Source organism: Asparagus officinalis, chromosome 6, assembly GCF_001876935.1.
Source record: "Asparagus officinalis chromosome 6, Aspof.V1, whole genome shotgun sequence".
NCBI lineage: Eukaryota > Viridiplantae > Streptophyta > Magnoliopsida > Asparagales > Asparagaceae > Asparagus > Asparagus officinalis.
The window spans coordinates 76,946,599-76,964,789 of NC_033799.1; the positions used below are offsets into that span (position 1 = coordinate 76,946,599).

An 18,191-nucleotide genomic window follows, 5' to 3' on the forward strand; every position below is an offset into this window, starting at 1 on the left:
TAAGCTATCAAAATTTCATTTTTTATAACTAACTTATTATAATTCGAGAAGTAGTCACCTCATAAATATTGTTTCTTTTTTAAACTGTTCGCATTGAATACAACAAAAATATGTAGATGTAATAACTCCCATTAGAATTTCATCAATTGATTTCATTTTCCTTTGTTCTCTGTTCTTTAATGGAGGTCGTATTCTTCAATTATCTTAAATTAAGTAACTGACTTGCTAATAAAAAAAAGGGGGAAATGGCGAATTAGCGAAGATTACTTGAGAGCAACAATAGAATCAATTATCACTTTCTATAGTATTCTTAGGAAAATATAATTTCTTGTTGGTCTCACCTTAGAATCATTGATAGGAAACACGTTTCCTAGCTTTTACTTTGCTTGGAAAGAATCCAATATGGATAGAAAATCAATGCTAGTGGGAGAATCCAATGTGGGGTAGAAACATTATGTAATAACATAACATACACCTATTAACAACTCATCACCAATCTATAATTCATTTCTCCAAATCCCCTCTTCAACAATGAACTATGGAGCTGGACCATCACACCTACCTTCTTCTTCTTCTGATGATGATGAAACATTTTCTCATTTTGTTGAACAATGGGAGGAGGATATGAAACAATGGGAGGAGGAGGAGGAAATCTTAGCTCGTCTATATGCCTCTAATAATGAAATAATGGCTTATTTCTCTAAAGAGGAAGAGAGGCCAAAACGTATCGGGTCAGTTCCTGGTCATTTGGTAATCAACCGTGGGAGGGAAGAAGGTAATTCTCGACTCTACAATGACTATTTTTCTGATAATCCCACATACGGTGCAAATTTATTCCGTAGAAGATTCCGAATGCAGAGGAGTCTTTTCCTTCGTATTGTCGACGCTGTACGAGTGTACGAGAGCACGATAACTATTTCGTACAGAAGGTGGATGGTGTCGGCCAGCTTGGACTATCTACTTTACAAAAAGTAATAGCAGTATTTCGTATGTTGGCATATGGTGCACCGGCAGATAGTACTGACGAATATGTAAGGATTGGCGAGTCAACGGTAATTGAATGTTTGAAGAGATTTTGCAGAGCAATTGTAGAAGTGTATGAAGATGAATATCTTAGATCCCCCAATACCGACGATGTTGCAAGACTGTTACAAAAATGCGAAGAGCGAGGTTTCCCAGGAATGTTGGGAAGTCTAGACTGTATGCATTGGGAATGGAAAAACTGTCCAACAGCATGGGCGGGACAATACTCAGGACGTCACGGAGGCCCAACTATTATTCTTGAGGCAGTAGCATCGTATGACCTATGGATATGACATGCATTCTTTGCCTTGCCAGGTTCTAATAACGATATTAATGTATTACAAGCATTTAATTTGTTTGACAACCTAACACAAGGTATTACTCCTCCTGCTCATTATACAATTCAAGGAAAGAATTATGATGTTGGTTATTATTTAGCCGATGGCATATACCCAAAATGGCCAACCCTTGTTCAAACCATTTCCAAATCCGAAGATAAAAAGAAACAATATTTTGCAAAGATGCAAGAAGCTTGTCGAAAAGATGTGGAGCGAGCGTTTGGTATTCTCCAGTCAAGATTTGTTATAATCAAGGGCCATGCACGGTTTTGGGATAAACGAACTTTGCATGATATCATGACAGTCAAGATTTGTTATAATCAAGGGCCATGCACGGTTTTGGGATAAACGAACTTTGCATGATATCATGACCACTTGCATAATAATGCACAACATGATTATTGAGGATGAACGTGATGAGCAAGAAGATATTGTCGTTTCTACTCCACCATCAATTTCAAATGTTACGTGATGAGCAAGAAGATATTGTCGTTTCTACTCCACCATCAATTTCAAATGTTGAAGACATAGGGATGTACGATGTCGAACGGTTTCGACAATTCCTGGCCCGACATAAGAAATTCAAAGACAGAGAAGCACACTTCGCACTTCAAAATACATTAATTGAACATTTGTGGGAGAGACACGTCAACGAAGTGATGTAACTTTTTTTATTAAAGTTCCTCAAAATTCTAAGTTAATGTATTTTATTTCCGTTTAATTTTTAATGTATTATCATTTCTAATTACTTCTTTTGCAATTTTATATTTCGATATTAGTCTCATTTTGAAGGTATCGACGAGACATTTCTAATGATATTATTTTTATTAAAAATATTTGGAAAAGTGAATCTAAGGTGGCACCCTAGGCTCCCACTAAGGACGCGGCCTAAATCACATCATTCCCTAAATTTTTTTTTACGATCCGCTCCGTTAAACTTGATCTACACGTTCTTAAACCTAAAACACACCAATTTTGGGGGGGAACCCATCGTGTTTTGACGCTTCATCCATCGCCTGCCAATTTTAACGGTTTCGAATGAATAGAACTTTTTTGGACGACTCAACGAATGGTCAAAACACGACGGGTTCACCCCCAAAATTGGTGTGTTTGAGTTTAAGAACGTGTAGCTCAAGTTCAACGGAGCGGATCGTAAAAAAATATTAGGGAATGATGTGATTTTAGACCGCGTCCTTAGGTGAGAGCCTAGGGTGTCACTTAGATTCACTTTCCCTATATATATATATATATATATATATATATATATATATATATATATATATAATATATATATATATATATATATATATATATATATATATATATATGGGAAAAGTGAATCTAAGGTGACGCCCTAGGCTCCCACCTAAGGACGCGCCTAAAATCACATCATTTCCTAATTTTTTTTGTGATCGCTCCGTTGAACTTAATCTACACGTTCTTAAACCAAACACACTAATTTTGTGGTTAAACCCGTCGTGTTTTGACCATTCGTTGAGCCATGTAAAAAGTTCTATTCATTCGAAACCGTTAAAATTGCAGCGGGTGGATAAATGGTCAAAACACAAACAGGTTCACCCCAAATTGGTGTGTTTGGATTTAAGAACGTGTAGATCAAGTTCAACGGAGCGGATCGTAAAAAAGTATTAGGAAATGATGTGATTCTTAGCCCCGTCCTTAGGTGGGAGCCTAGGGTGTCAACTTAGATTCACTTTTCCATATATATATATATATATATATATATATATATAATATATATATATAATATTATATATATATATATATATATGTGAAAACTTGTGTCAATTTATTATATAATACTATATTATACTTATATATTATATATATATATATATATATATATATATATATATATATATATATATATATATATATATATTATATATATATATATATATAGTAAATAACAAAAAATAAATGGGACAGCCTAAATAACAAAAAAATAATGGGACACAATTGGAATAATCCAATGTTGTTAAAGAGATTGAGGGGTAAAATTGTCTTTTTTGGGGAATAGTAATATAGAGTTGGCTGCAAATTTGGAGAGAAATCTCCAAATTTATAGCCTCAAATCCATTTTTGCAGCTCAGCTGTAAAAGTTGCTGCTCGGTTGGAGGTAATTTCGGCTGCATTTTGCAGTTATCCATCACGGTTGGAGCTGCTCTAAGTCACGCTAAAAAGAAGATAAGATTTTTGGAAAACCTTTTTCCCAGGTGGGAGTGGAAATTTTTTTCCATAGTTTTCACCAATCTAACAGTCATAGTCATCACACTCCAAAGTTAAAAATTATTTGCACAAAGTAATTGACTAATTTTTATTTTTTAATTTTATTCTTTCTAGAAAGGTATAAATGTATTCGAAGGTGGGTGGGTGGATTAGATTTTTTTTTCTTCTTTTCTTTTTTTACTTTTATTTTTGGGAGGTAGGGGACGGGGTGGGGCCATTACATAGACGTCCATAGTGCTTTGAAAGAACATAATATGCGACAGTAATAACAAACAAACCAATGCTTTGAAAGAACGAGTCGGTCCCGGTTTACTCATATATAATGATTTTATCATCTGTTGTGCTCATATCTCCCCCTCAAGAGCTAGCCTAATCGATTGTTTGAACCCATGATCGACATTCATCTTATTCAAAATATTATCATACAAGGAACAATGTAACAACTGTTAATTTTAAAATGTTTGATGTAGTACTAATTAGAAATATCTAAACTATGCTATTTTTTTTATACATATAGATAGTGTGATTTATGAATTTTAACCTATTGGGCTAGCTCACAGTGAGAATCACACCTTATCATCTCATTTTATCACACACACGTAATATACATATGTTATGGTGTTCTCAGTCACCAAAGTACGGTCATTTGCCAGCAACGGACATGTGTCCCCCTGCGTGCACAGTTCAAATCAAATTGATGGTCAGGAGCACCAATGATCCCGACTTAGCTGTAAAACCCCGTAAATTTTGAATATTATGTGAATAATAATAATAATAAATATGTTATATGGTGATAAATAACATATTTTGATGTTTGAGTATGCTAGGGTTTGATTTGAGATCAATCCAATGTGTATATATGAATATAGGAGTGAAATCATGCACGACATGCACCAGCTTGAATCTGGAAAAACGATTAGTTAAGAATATTTATGTTTTATACACAGATATAGTTCGAACCTGAGAAAACTCAAAAGATAAAAGTTGTAGGTCTCTTCAACATCTTTCCAACGTATCTTAAATTACCTCTTTCTGAGTTTAGATGTGAAAGTTGCAGTAAAAAAAATGAAGACATACACACACGGATTTTTTCCTGATAAGCCGACTTATAAGTCGACTTACACCAAGTCGACTTATAAGTCGACTTACAGACTGTTTCTAGTTTTCTTTCAGGTTTTCGGGTCGTATCCGTGTTGTTTCGATCCCAGACTTATATATACTAATTTAAACCCTATTTTGCTACACTTTTTCGTGAGAATACACCAGCAATCCCCCCCTCTAAAACCCTAGTTCAAGTTTTTAAGTTTTTGAAAGAGTTGGGTGAAGGATTCACCGAGAGGAAGGCGAGATCTGTGTTTATACCAAAGGAAGAGGTCTTGCACGCGTGTTGGAATGATCAACAGTGACGTGAGGCAAGATTATCTTCGTCCAAACCCATCCCCATAGTTAAATAACTAGTTTAGATGTTTAATATGTGTTTTCATACTTTAATCTTAACTTGTGGTGTTAAAAGTCAGATTTTTGATATAAATCTTAAACCAATGCTAAATTAGTAATCTTTTCTTGCTGTTTATGATAGAATAATGATCATGATATTTAGAGTTTCAATTATTTTCGTTTTAAAACTTTTAAACATGCTTAACTTATGTAATAACCCTAGTTTGATGTTAAATCTTCTTCTCATGTTAATTAATTATGCTTAAACCCTAGGTTTGTGATACCTAAATAACTTAGACATGTTTAAATGAATTTTATGTCTTTGTCCTTATTTATAAATGATCACGCTATGGCAATTATGTGATATTTCATGCCTTTATTGAAAATCTTGTATAATCATGTTACTAACCCTAATTAGTTTTAATCTAAATGCTAAATCATGTAATATGATCTCTGTGAATTAGTTGTACATATTTGTAACCCGGTTCCTATGTTCCATGTTGAATAGAATGAGTTTTGTTTGAGAAATATTGCAGAAAACATCGAAACATCAACCTAGAAGTCGACTAAGTCGACTTGCCACAAGTCGACTTATGCCAGGCATAAGTTGACTTACGGGCAGTTTTCCAGATTTCATGAGTTTTGTTTTTGCACTATTTTGATACGTGTTCGCGAGGTTCGAACCGCACTTTTGTACACGTACATTCACGCATACACCAATACAGTGGCGTTGCACACATATGAGTAACCCAAAGGGGGTTTCGACAAGAGTTGGGTTGTTTATAATAGAGTAGTGATTGTTCATACATTCGTTGGATATCTTTAATGAGCACAGCTCAGTGCTATATGGGATAATATGTCGATATACCAGATATACACAGTTTATGTATAAGATGGATATCGTTGATGAGCCTACTTCAGTGCTACATGAGGTAGTGCATCGATATTCTATATGTACAGGCCATTGAGTCAGGTTTGGATATTTTGTATAGTAGTCCGTCCGCACGAGTGTGCGATGAGGCTGGTAAGCCATCTATTTATGGTGACTGTGAGCCATCTATTTGGGTACCTATGTGGTAGGTCGTTCCGCACTCAGGCTATGTGCTGAGATCGCGATGAGACTAATGAGCCATGTACACCGTTCAGGATACCTACAGGGTAGTCCATGACTTTGAGACTGTTGATTTATAGCCTAAGTTTTAGGCGGATGTCAGTTATGAGTTTAACTCATCTTTGAGATATATGACCGAGATACTTTGCTCTTGAAAGTATACGGGATTATATGTCAGTATTTATTTTATCTCCCCAGTGATTGTGGAAGATATTATAAATACGATGTAATGATGTCTTTATATTTCTTTACTGTTTTCTTTACTTGTTAGTTGGGATCAATGATTAGCGATTCATAATTTGAGACATATGGTATATACATGAGGGTTTTCTTATTTGGATTATTTTGCTTGACGTACTAGTCTCGTGTTGTGAATTTCTAATTGTTGATCTCATTAGTTTGTCTTTTCCTAGTTTGGTGTTAATGTTTAGGTATCTACAATTTGAGACATATGATAAATACATGAGGATTTTCTTATTTGGATTATTTCGCTCGACGTACTACGTCTTGTGTTGTAGATTTCTAAATATTAATTCCATTAGATACGGAAAAAATGGTATAGGTAGATTATGCTTAATAGATAGAGCCTTCACTTTATTTAGCAGCCCTTCTCCTGGGGGCGGATGGAGGTAATATTACTTTAGCGCTCTGACACTCTTGTTATTGTTCTTTTTATTTTAAACTTCCTTTCAGGCAGTGTCGAGGCTCGGAGAGTCGTAGGATGACAGAGTTCTTGTTTAGTCGTCGTTACATGAGTTATTAGTAGAGGCTCCACATTAATTATTATGTTCTTATTCAGACAGTAGAGTTTTATTTTCATATTATAAAGGAAGTGTGCCTTAGTATGATGTTTAGTTGATTCATGTTGAGACAATTTTATTATTTCCGTTGTATACAGATATTTCGTTGAGAAATGATTTCTGTATGAGATATATCTTTCTACATCATGTCTATACATTTATTTCCTTATTTTACCTGTTTTGTACCTAAACTTTTATTTGATTCCACTAGAGGATATAACTGTGATGGGTGAAACGTATTTATGCACAGTGTGGATGCATGATAGGTTTGACATTTCTAGGTTCACCTTAGACTGCAACCATGTGTGAAAACAAGAGCGTCACAGTTGGTATCAGAGTCAGGTTCCAACATCCTTAGAATCTTTCCTGTGTCAAGTCGTGGAGCTAGGATAGAGTTTCCTAGGATTCATGTATAGAGTCCGCTAGGATTCCTAGAATAAGTGAGGACGTTATATATGTATATTCCGAAATTTATGAATTTTTTTATGGTTACTTTACTTTGATTGAAAAGTAATTGCGTGAATGATATATGATACGATTTTCCTATTGTTATATGTTATGTTATGTATGTTTGTGAAGCTCTCCTCTTGGTATTATAAATATCGGGATGAGGACGTCATCGAGGTAAAACTCATACCTAGAGAGCTGGACAAGTAGAGCCCGAGCTGCAGCAGGCTCAACAATATTTGATCGACTTGGTAACGCTAATTATAGAGGTAGAGACTAGCAACTCTCGAGGAGCGAGTAACGAGCCAGATTACACTTTCTGAAGTTCCACCACTGTAGGCTGTCTAAAAATCATAATAGATAGCTGATCCCCATTAAACACCGATGATGAAAGTTACAATCTGACGACTTTCAGAAGGCTACAATTTGAAGACTTTCACGTGGATTGATGAAGATTATAATCTGACGACCTTCGCAACAACTGATGAAAGCTCTAATCAACAGCCTTCACAATCAACATCGAGAGTTACAATCTGACGACTCTCACATATCAAAGAGCTAAAGCAAAGATTACAAAACGATGATCTTTGCAACGCTTTGACAGAAAGAGACTACAAATCGACGGTCTCTTCAAATCAAGGCAACGCTTTGACAGAAAGAGACTACAAATCGACGGTCTCTTCAAATCAAGACGTGGAAGTCCTCCCCATATACCAGCATCAAGATGCGCCGCGTTCATAGCCACGAACGCAGCTCAAACGCAGCTCCAAAAGCTGCAAAACCAGCATCAAGATGCGCCGCGTTCATAGCCACGAACGCAGCTCAAACGCAGCTCCAAAAGCTGCAAACACATCTCAGATTCGGCTGCCAATGCAGCTTCCAAATCGCTGTAAACGCAGCCTTCAAACGCTATAAACGCAGATCACATCCAGCTCCAAACGCAGCTCAGATCTGCTGCCAACCGCATCTCTTAAATCGTACAAACGCAGCTTCCAAATTGCAGTAAACGCAACTCAGATCCGCTGCCAAACGCATCTCTTAAATCGCTACAAATGAGCTTCCAAGCGCTGCGTCCGAGCATCCAGATGCTGCGTTCAAGCTTTTAGGCATTGCGTTTGGACACAGAATCCATGCCAGAACGCGGGCCTGTGTTTGACTCATTCAAACATGAGCTGAACGGTTCCAAAACCGTTTCTCACGATCTGAGGGGATCACAACTCCACTCAGGAGTGATTTAAGGGGCGGTTACATCCCATTAGCCCCACTTAGGAGCGAATTAAGGAGGTGGTTACACCTCTTAATCCCCTATAAATAACTAAAAATCAATTCAGTTCGGGGAGGGTCTGTTGGGACTCCTTGGCAGCAGAGGCTGAATCTTTGGGGCTGGCATTTTCGGATTTGGGACTTGGCAGCAAAGGGAGAAATCGACATTCATCCTTTGGAGCATTCCTTGAAGCCTTCGGCCTTGGCTTGAGAACCGATTCTCGGTTTAAATCAACTCTTTTTCAAGAGTTCTAAACTCGATCAGAGTTATCAACTCATCAAGAGTTTTAAACTTGTCACGCAAGTTCTCCACAAACGTCAAATCGTGAGGAGAAGACATCGTTCCAGTGAAACAAGACGTCGGATCGTCAACGAGAAGCAAACTCGACGCGAGCATTCGAGGGAGGTATCTCATCGCTACCGTGAAGAACCCAGAATTAAACAAAGGGGAGAATCCAGATCGTTCTCTTCTCTTTTGTAATCAGGAAATCTAATTGTAACTGAGATTAAAGGAATACAAATCAATTTTCCTTCGTTTTTTTACTATAAATTTTTCCACAAATAAAAGATGGCGACTCTGCTGGGGAGAAGCTTCTCTGACAAAGAAGTGGTGACGTAATCCGATATTCATCTCACTGGAACAACCGTCGAAACTCTCGTGGTAGAGTTTGATCAGGCCAAGTTTGAGGAGGCTCTCTCATCCGAATCCCTTAGCCGCAAGGCTATGCGCAAGATCCACAAAGTCTCCAAAAAGACTAAAGCTTCAACTGCTCCAATTGCAGCCGAACTGCCTAAGGAAGACTGCTCAGACAGCCCCTCCCCCGATGGAGTGGGCTCAGCTTCAGCCAAACCCGCGCCAAGACGACAAGTATCGGGTCGAAAGATGCCCATGGAGGCGACAAAGGCCTTGAAGCAGGCTAAGAAGAACGTCGCTAGACAGAGGAGGAGATCCTTACGACGAGCACATCTCCGAGAATGCTGATCCTCAAGTCAACACGAGCTTCGTGTTTGTGAGCCTAAACGTAACCATGTGCTCTACGTTTCTGCTTCAGAACGCAAGCCTCGCGTCCATGAGCCCAAACATAGGCTCTGTGTGAATAAGACTGAACGCAGCCCTCAGAACTGCGTTTCACCAGCAACACCTGGAGCTCAGGCATGCATTCAGGTGACGAAATTCAATATGGAACCTGGTGTATACCGTGGAGCTTCGGGGCGCTGCCCCAAACCCCGCCGGGGGGTATTCCATATTGAGGGGCGGATGTCAAAAGTCCATGGATTCAAGGTATCTCAACCAGATCCATGTTCACAAAGAGCCAGTCATGTCCAATCATGGACTGGGGGTTCCAATTCAAAGGTCGACCGACGGTTATCTGTAAGCATTCCGGTCGACCGCGTCGGTCGACCGAAATTAAATTCCTACAGCTAGAGGTTTTCAATTTACTGGGTTTCGGTCTTTGTTGGGTTTCTGTTTTTAAACCCGAACTGCTCATCACCACTGATCTTCTCTTGGATCAATCTCAGCCGTTCCTTCACCATCTTCTAGATCCGACTCCTCATTTCCTCTTTCATTCCGAAAATCTTCCCAAATAGACCGATGCAACAAGTCATTCGTTCATTCCAATGTGAACGGTTGATTCCTACGGTCCTCTCAGGATGTTAATGTTGTTCATATGTGACCAAACAATTGGTGTTCGACCAATTTACAAACGTTGCCTTGCCCAACCAACAACGACGTTCTCACAGGAAGAAGTCTCCAGAGACCGAATATCCTGAGGTCACTATCAATGTGATCGGCAGAGGGAAAGTCTCAGGTCCTAGTTCCGACGACTCTGAGATAAGTCGTTCACCGACCGTCAGAGAAATCGCTAACGAGTTTGAAGGAATCTATCAATGCACTCGGACGCAAACAGGAGTCATTCCCCCTGTCAACTATCGGTGGTTAGCCAGAGGAACTAATTCCGATGATGAACACTCAGCCATTGCGGAGTCTCAATCATCAAGCTCTTTCATTGGGCATGAGAGTTTCACCCACATGGCAGAACATTCTGAAGATCTTTCAAAGAGGGTTGCTGAGCAAGACGCCATGCTCAAATCACAGCAGAAGACCCTCAATGAACTCCTAGACCTGTTGACTCAACTCGTCGCAGACAAGGCTAAATCTCAGAAGACAGATTCGCCACCTAGGCAAGAATCCTCCCGGAGAGGAAAAACGTCATCATCCCGACCTCACACAAGCAAAGGGAAGGGAAAAGTGGTTGATGACACGGCTTCTGACCAAGAAGCCCACAACCTAGAATCTTCCTCTGATGAAGAAAGAGAGACGGAGAACGAACAGAATCTCCAGTCTGCCAAGATGGAAGAATTGGAAGCCTGCCTCAATGTTATTGCCAACAGAAGCGAGCTCCAAGACGAGGGAGTTATCAGACCCTATCCTGCCGAATGAGATACATCCCCTTATCCTCCAAAATTCGAAGTCCCGACGCTACAAAATTTTGACGGCACGGGATCACCGAACCAACATATCTATCATTTCAAGTCACAGACTGGGAATGTGATATCAAACGACGCCATACAGGCTCGATTGTTCATTGGCACCCTCAAGGGAGTTTTCTTTGAATGGTTCAGGAAACTACCTGCGGGAAGTATTCAAAAATGGGCGGATCTAGAGAGACTCTTCCTGTCGAGATTCTTTGAAGAGGATACAGAAGTCTCCATCCATACCCTTCTCGCCACTAAGCAGAAGAAGAGGGAGTCCGTCAAAGCCTTCGTTAAAAGGTTCCGAACCATGGCTCTCCGGTGTTCGTCAGGTATGACACAGTCTACTTTAGTAGAGACCTGTCGACACAACTTGCAGACCAACCTTCTAGCACAAATGAGGGTTGCAGAATGCCGTTCTTGGAGACAACTAATCTCTCAAGGCGAACAGGCTCAAAAGATTATTGTCAGGATCAAAGCTGAAGAACAAAGTAGGCAGGATTCTCCTGAGCAATCGGACGAAGCCCAATCTTCTCCTGAGCAATCGGACCAAGCCCAATCTTCTCAGTCAAAAGGGGAAGATACTACAACCACTGAAGTTAATCCTCTTCAGTAGGATGACGGGTCCACAAAAAACTATCACGTTAACCGTTACCTCTGATAGTTCATTTTCTCCAAATTCCTCCATCAATCTTCTTCAATAAGATGGTGGGTCCACCAAAACTATCACGTTAATAATTACCTCTGATAGTTCATTTTCCTTCAAATTCCCCCACCAATCCTCTTCAAGTAGGATGGCGGATCCACCAAAACTATCACGTTAACCGTCACCTCTAATAGTCATTTTCCTCCAAACTCCCCCACCAATCCTCTTCAAGTAGGATGGCGGGTCCACCAAAACTATCATGTTAACCGTCACCTCTGACTCTTCAAGTAGGATGGCGGGTCCACCAAAACTATCATGTTAACCGTCACCTCTGATAGTCATTTTCCTCTAAATTCCCCCATCAATCCTCTTCAAGTAGGATGACGGGTCCACCAAAACTATCACGTTAACCGTCACCTCTGATAGTCCTTTTCCTCCAAATCCCCCCACTAATCCTCTTCAAGTAGGATGACGGGTCCACAAAACTATCACGTTAATAATTACCTCTGATAGTCAAACTCATCAGATAATGGCCTACCAGGTGATGTACCTCTATTCCGACTTCATGGATAGTGCCCCACTATGTGATGTGCCTTGTCTACCTCTTTTTATTCCCCTGCTAAGTCTTAATCAAGACTGGGGGTTGGTTACTTGGAATCCATTTGATTAAGAGTAATAAATCTTCCACATCGTCAAGTTAACATTACACTTCTGACGATCATCATCCCACAGAGTATGAATGCAGCTGGCATCGCTCCAATTTGTCACGTTAATAATATACCTCTGACAATCAACTTATCAATCCTCTTCAATAGGATGATAGGTCCTCAAAATTGCTCAAATCGCAATCTTCCCCAGCAAGACACTAAGTCTTCAAAATCTTAGTATCAAAATTCATCGCTTCTGATGATACACTCACTTAGCAATTCTCTCTAGCGAGACGCTAGTCCCCAAAATCTTGTTCAAATTACAAGTACACAAATCATGTCACGTTAACACTAAACCTCTAATAATCCACTTATCAATCCTCATCAATAGGATGATAAGTCCACAAAGTTGCTCCCATCGCAACACAATCTTGTCACGTTAACATCATACCTCTGACAACCCACTTATCAATCCTCGTCAATAGGATGATAAGACCACAAAGTTGCTCCCATCGCAACACAATCTTGTCACGTTAACATCATACCTCTGACAACCCACTTATCAATCCTCGTCAATAGGACGATAAGTCCACAAAGTTGCTCTCATCGCAACAAAAATTCCTGTCATGTTAATATCACACTTCTGACAAAATCAACTTATTAATCCTCTTCAATAGGATGATAAGTCCACAAAGTTGCTCCGATCGCAACAAATTCCAGTCATGTTAACACCAAACCTCTGACAATTAACTTATCGACTCTCCCCAATAGAGCGATAAGTCCTCAAAGTTGCTCCGATCGCAACATTCTCTTGTCACGTTAATATCAAACACCTCTGAGAAAATCAACTTATCGACTCTCGTTAATAGAGCGATAGGTCCTCAAAGGTGCTCTGATCGTAACACTTTCCACTTATCGACTCTCATCAACGGAGCGATAGGTCCATAAAAATACTGTTAGGTTAACATCACACCTCTAACAGTCAAACCCTCCAATGAACTTGTTAATCCTTTTTCAACAAGAATAGCAAGTTGTCATTATAAAATCCCCAACGGGTTAAATATTTTCTGGAATTATCCTAGTGATAATAAAGAAAAATTTTGAATTTCACTCTAAGTGAAAATTCATGCCAAGTTAATATTACACCTCTGGCGCTTCCAACTTTCTTTCAGTGTTTCAAGTAACACAGGAAGAAATAACGACAAAGTCTACGTATTCAACATCGTAGCACCAAAATCCATGCCTTTTACGCATGGGGGACTTTATCTCGATCCCTAATTAGAGATAAGCCTACGCCTAATACGCGTTGCCGGTTAGTCTTTTCCCGTGAAAATGACAAAGTCTATGTATTCAAAATCATAGCATCAAGTCTAAGAGGGTTCATTCTCTTAGCACAACGTTACATGTGGAACGGACTTAGACAATCCACATGCTAGCCCGACTCAAACGGTAGTCAGTAAAGTCTTATCAAATCCGTTGATGGCTGAGAGTTTGCTAAAAATCCTATGCATGTTTGTAGGCCCATCAGCTTAATGGATGTTAGCCGAGACTTAAAACAGATGAGCCAAAGACAAGTCTTAAAGACTTAGTCAAAAATGCACGGAAGCCACTTCCATGTCTTAAGTCAAAACTTTAAGGTCAGACCCGTGATGTAAAAACCGAACGCTGAGGTCACACCCGTGTTCCAAATTCAACATGCAAGGGTGAGACCCGCATCTCAAGTTCAAAATGCAGGGTCCACCCCCACATTCCAGAAGAAGGATTATGGCGCATACCTTCACACAGGTCCTACGTGGCAAATCCCTCTAACCAAGATGCCTTCGAAACAAGTGCAGAGAACAAATCCTTTACCACAAGGAATCAACAGCTCTAAGATCAGAGTTGAGATCCAAAGTATTCCGAAAATTCGTCCCAGTCAACCGCGAACTTTCGAAAACTTTGGAGGGGGTTCTGTAGGCTGTCTAAAAATCATAATAGATAGCTGATCCCCATCAAATACCGATGATGGAAGTTATAATATGACGACTTCCAGAAGGCTACAATTTGAAGACTTTCACATGGATTAATGAAGATTACAATCTGACGACCTTCGCAACAACTGATGAAAGTTCTAATCAATAGCCTTCATAATCAACATCGAGAGTTACAATCTGACGGCTCTCACATATCAAAGAGCTAAAGCAAAGATTACAAAACGACGATCTTTGCAACGCTTTGACAGAAAGAGACTACAAATCGACGGTCTCTTCAAATCAAGACGTGGAAGTCCTCCCCACGTACCAGCATCAAGATGCGCCGCGTTCATAGCCACAAACACAGCTCAAACACAGCTCCAAAAGCTACAAACGCAGCTCCAAAAGCTGCAAACGCAGCTCAGATTCGGCTGCCAACGCAGCTTCCAAATTGCTATAAACGTAGCCTTCAAACGCTGTAAACGCAGGTCATATCCAGCTCCAAACGCAGCTCAGATCCGCTGCCAAACGCAGCTCTTAAATCGTACAAACGCAGCTTCCAAATTGCTGTAAACGCAGCTCAGATCCACTGCCAAACGTAACTCTTAAATCGTTGCAAATGAGCTTCCAAGCGCTGCGTCCTAACTTCCAGATGCTGCGTTCAAGCTTTTAGGCATTGTGTTTGGACACAGAATCCATGCCAGAACGCGGGCCTGCGTTTGACTCGTTCAAACACGAGCTGAATGGTTCCAAAACCGTTTCCCACGATCTGAGGGGATCACAACTCCACTCAGGAGTGATTTAAAGGGCGGTTACATCCCATTAGCCCCACTTAGGAGCGAATTAAGGAGGTGGTTACACCCCTTAATCCCCTATAAATAACTGAAAATCAATTCAGTTCGGGGAGGGTCTGTTGGGACTCCTTGGCAGCAGAGGCTGAATCTTTGGGGCTGGCATTTTCGGATTTGGGACTTGGCAGCAAAGGGAGAGATCGACATTCATCCTTTGGAGCATTCCTTGAAGCCTTCGGCCTTGGCTTGAGAACCGATTCTCGGTTTAAATCAACTCTTTTTCAAGAGTTCTAAACTCGATCAGAGTTATCAACTCATCAAGAGTTTTAAACTTGTCACGCAAGTTCTCCACAAACATCAAATCGTGAGGAGAAGACATCGTTCCAGTAAAACAAGACGTCGGATCGTCAACGAGAAGCAAACTCGACGCGAGCATTCGAGGGAGGCATCTCATCGCTACCGTGAAGAACCCAGAATTAAACAAAGGGGAGAATCCAGATCATCCTCCTCTCTTTTGTAATCAGGAAATCCAATTATAACTGAGATTAAAGGAATACAAATCAATTTTCTTTCGTTTCTTTTACTGCAAATTTTTCCACAAACAACCACCAGTCATACCAGTCGTACCTATTGAAGAGACAATACTGACGATTACACCATCACCACAACCAGCTATTAATAGAGACATAGAGTAAGAAGCTTGGCTCTCTAAGAATGAGAAAGACATCAAAAGATGAGAACACCAGAGTTTCAGGGCACATCAGATTCATTTGTAGCCTATAAGTGGAAGGAATATGTGGAAATTATTTTTAGATATGCTTAACATCGACTCAGTACATAAGCAGAGATTAGTTATATTCAGCTTAAAGGATGATGTCGGAGGATAGCACCAATTTTAGTTACGCCGGAGCAGCGAATGTCAATTTCATAGAAGGATTTCATCTACTATTTTGATAAGCAGCTAGAACTAACCCGATTAGGACAGGGAGACGTATTAAGAGTTAATTTTGAAAGCAGAATTGTCCAGAGACCAGGATAAGGACAAGAAATCTTTTGCAAGACCGGGAGGACCTCAGCAACAGGGTAAGGATTTTTATCATTACCAATAGAACAGTGGTCAGGATCAGCAGTCGCAAGTCCACGGTTACGACCACTAGCAGAGGATTAAGGCACTACCTACCATTCCAAGGACCAAGGGGCCAGTAGGCCAGATGCACGCTATCCAGGAGATTCCTGAGGGATAGATAGTCCTATAGATTCTACCGCCAGTAGCACATCAGTAACAGCCACCGACAGAGTTTATGTAGTCGTATCGCGTGATCATAGTGCGAGCAGAGCTTTCTTAGTGATTATTCCTTTCCAGTTCGGATCATGTTCGATTCAGGAGCTTCATATTCTTTTATCTCTCATACCCTCATGGATAGGTTTCAGCTAGTTGTATATCCCTTAGACTTTTTTGTTGGCCTTCTTGTTTTGATGATGTTTAACAAACAATTTATTACTAATATTGTTTGTCTAGTGTTTGTGCATTCCTATGTTTTGTAGACAAACAACGTTGTTGGAGGGTGGATGGATTGCGTCATAACGATCATATCCAATGGAGGTTGGAGGAATTGTGGAGTGAAGCAACGTACAATTCAAGTTAAAGATCAAGTTCAAGCTTCATCCGCACGTGTACCAAGTTGAGCTCATTGAAGATCACGATCAAGCTTGGGTAATTTAGTTTAGGATTTATATTATGTGTGTTAAGTACGTTAAGCTCAATTATCTATACACACACATTTATTGGTTTCTTTGTATATATATAGTTATATATATATATACACAAGTTTTGGTTTATATATATATATAGTTTTATATATATACATACATAAGTTTTGTTTTCTATGTATACATATAGTTATATATATACATGTATGGTTTTGGGCTTTCATGTTTATAATATGAAATCATATATTTCATAGTTATATATATACATAAGTTTTGTTTTCTATGTATAGACTTCAATATCAGTTTATACATGTTTTACTAAGTTTATAGAAATATTTCACAAAGTTTCAAAAGTTGGTTTATGTCAAAACATCAAAATTCAAATATCTCATATTTTCATGTTTTGGACTATTTTGTAAAATGATGATATTTTTTATTTGGAAGGTCCTTTCTGATAACCAGTCACTGTAGCATGTTTATTATCATGTCTATAATTAGTCCTCAAAGTTTTACATTTTTTGGAATTTATTTGATATTTTTAAACAGTACTTTAAAATCAGCAAACCAGTTTTTGAATATGTCAGTTTTCGGTCGACCGAACCGGTCGACCGAACCTGAGTTCTCGTGTTCACTGGACGACAGAGAGTTCGTCGGTCGACTGCCGCGGTCGACCGAGAGCTTCCTTCGGTCGACCGCACCGGTCGACCGGATAAGTCAGCTAGTGTTTTTCTCGTGTTTGACCTGGATAGCGGTCGACCAAAATTTCCGTCGGTCGACTGATCGTTTCTGTCGGTCGACCGCGAATTTCTTCGGTCGACCGCCGCTCGTTCTGACTGCTTCCAACGGCTATTTTTGTTACCGTTGTTGGGGTGTTTTTGGTCTTTTGTTTTGGGGTTTTGGCTGAGTTTTTTAGGGTATAAATACCCCTTTGCTGTTTTCTTTCAGATTATCCAAGAAGTTTTTAAACAAGTTTTAAACAAGGGTTTAAGTGTGTTTAAGGGTTTGTTTTATTTGTGAAGAAGTTTTCACAAGTGGAGGAGATCATCTTCTTGTTTGGGCTCCAATCTCCATCTCTCCATCTTGTCTTCCATTGAGAAGTTTTCTAAACTCTACTCTAGCTTTCATTTGTTATTTGTTAATTATCAATTCTATTAAAGCTAGTTTTATATTGAGTTTAGATTTGATTTTATTTTACTCATTGTTACACACACCCTCATTGAGCTTTTAGTATTTACATACATAGTATAGTTGGGTGGTGAGAGATTGTAACTTTGAGTTGTGCTTTCATTGTGTTCTCATCCATA

At 39.5% G+C, this 18,191-nt stretch overlaps 1 protein-coding gene across 1 annotated transcript; it reads left to right on the forward strand.

The window, feature by feature from the left end:
* Nucleotides 532-1,316, forward strand: LOC109846356. Its single transcript, XM_020415581.1, has 2 exons — nt 532-750; nt 843-1,316. The coding sequence occupies exons 1-2, from the start codon at nt 532-534 to the stop codon at nt 1,314-1,316; spliced, it is 693 nt and encodes a 230-aa protein (XP_020271170.1).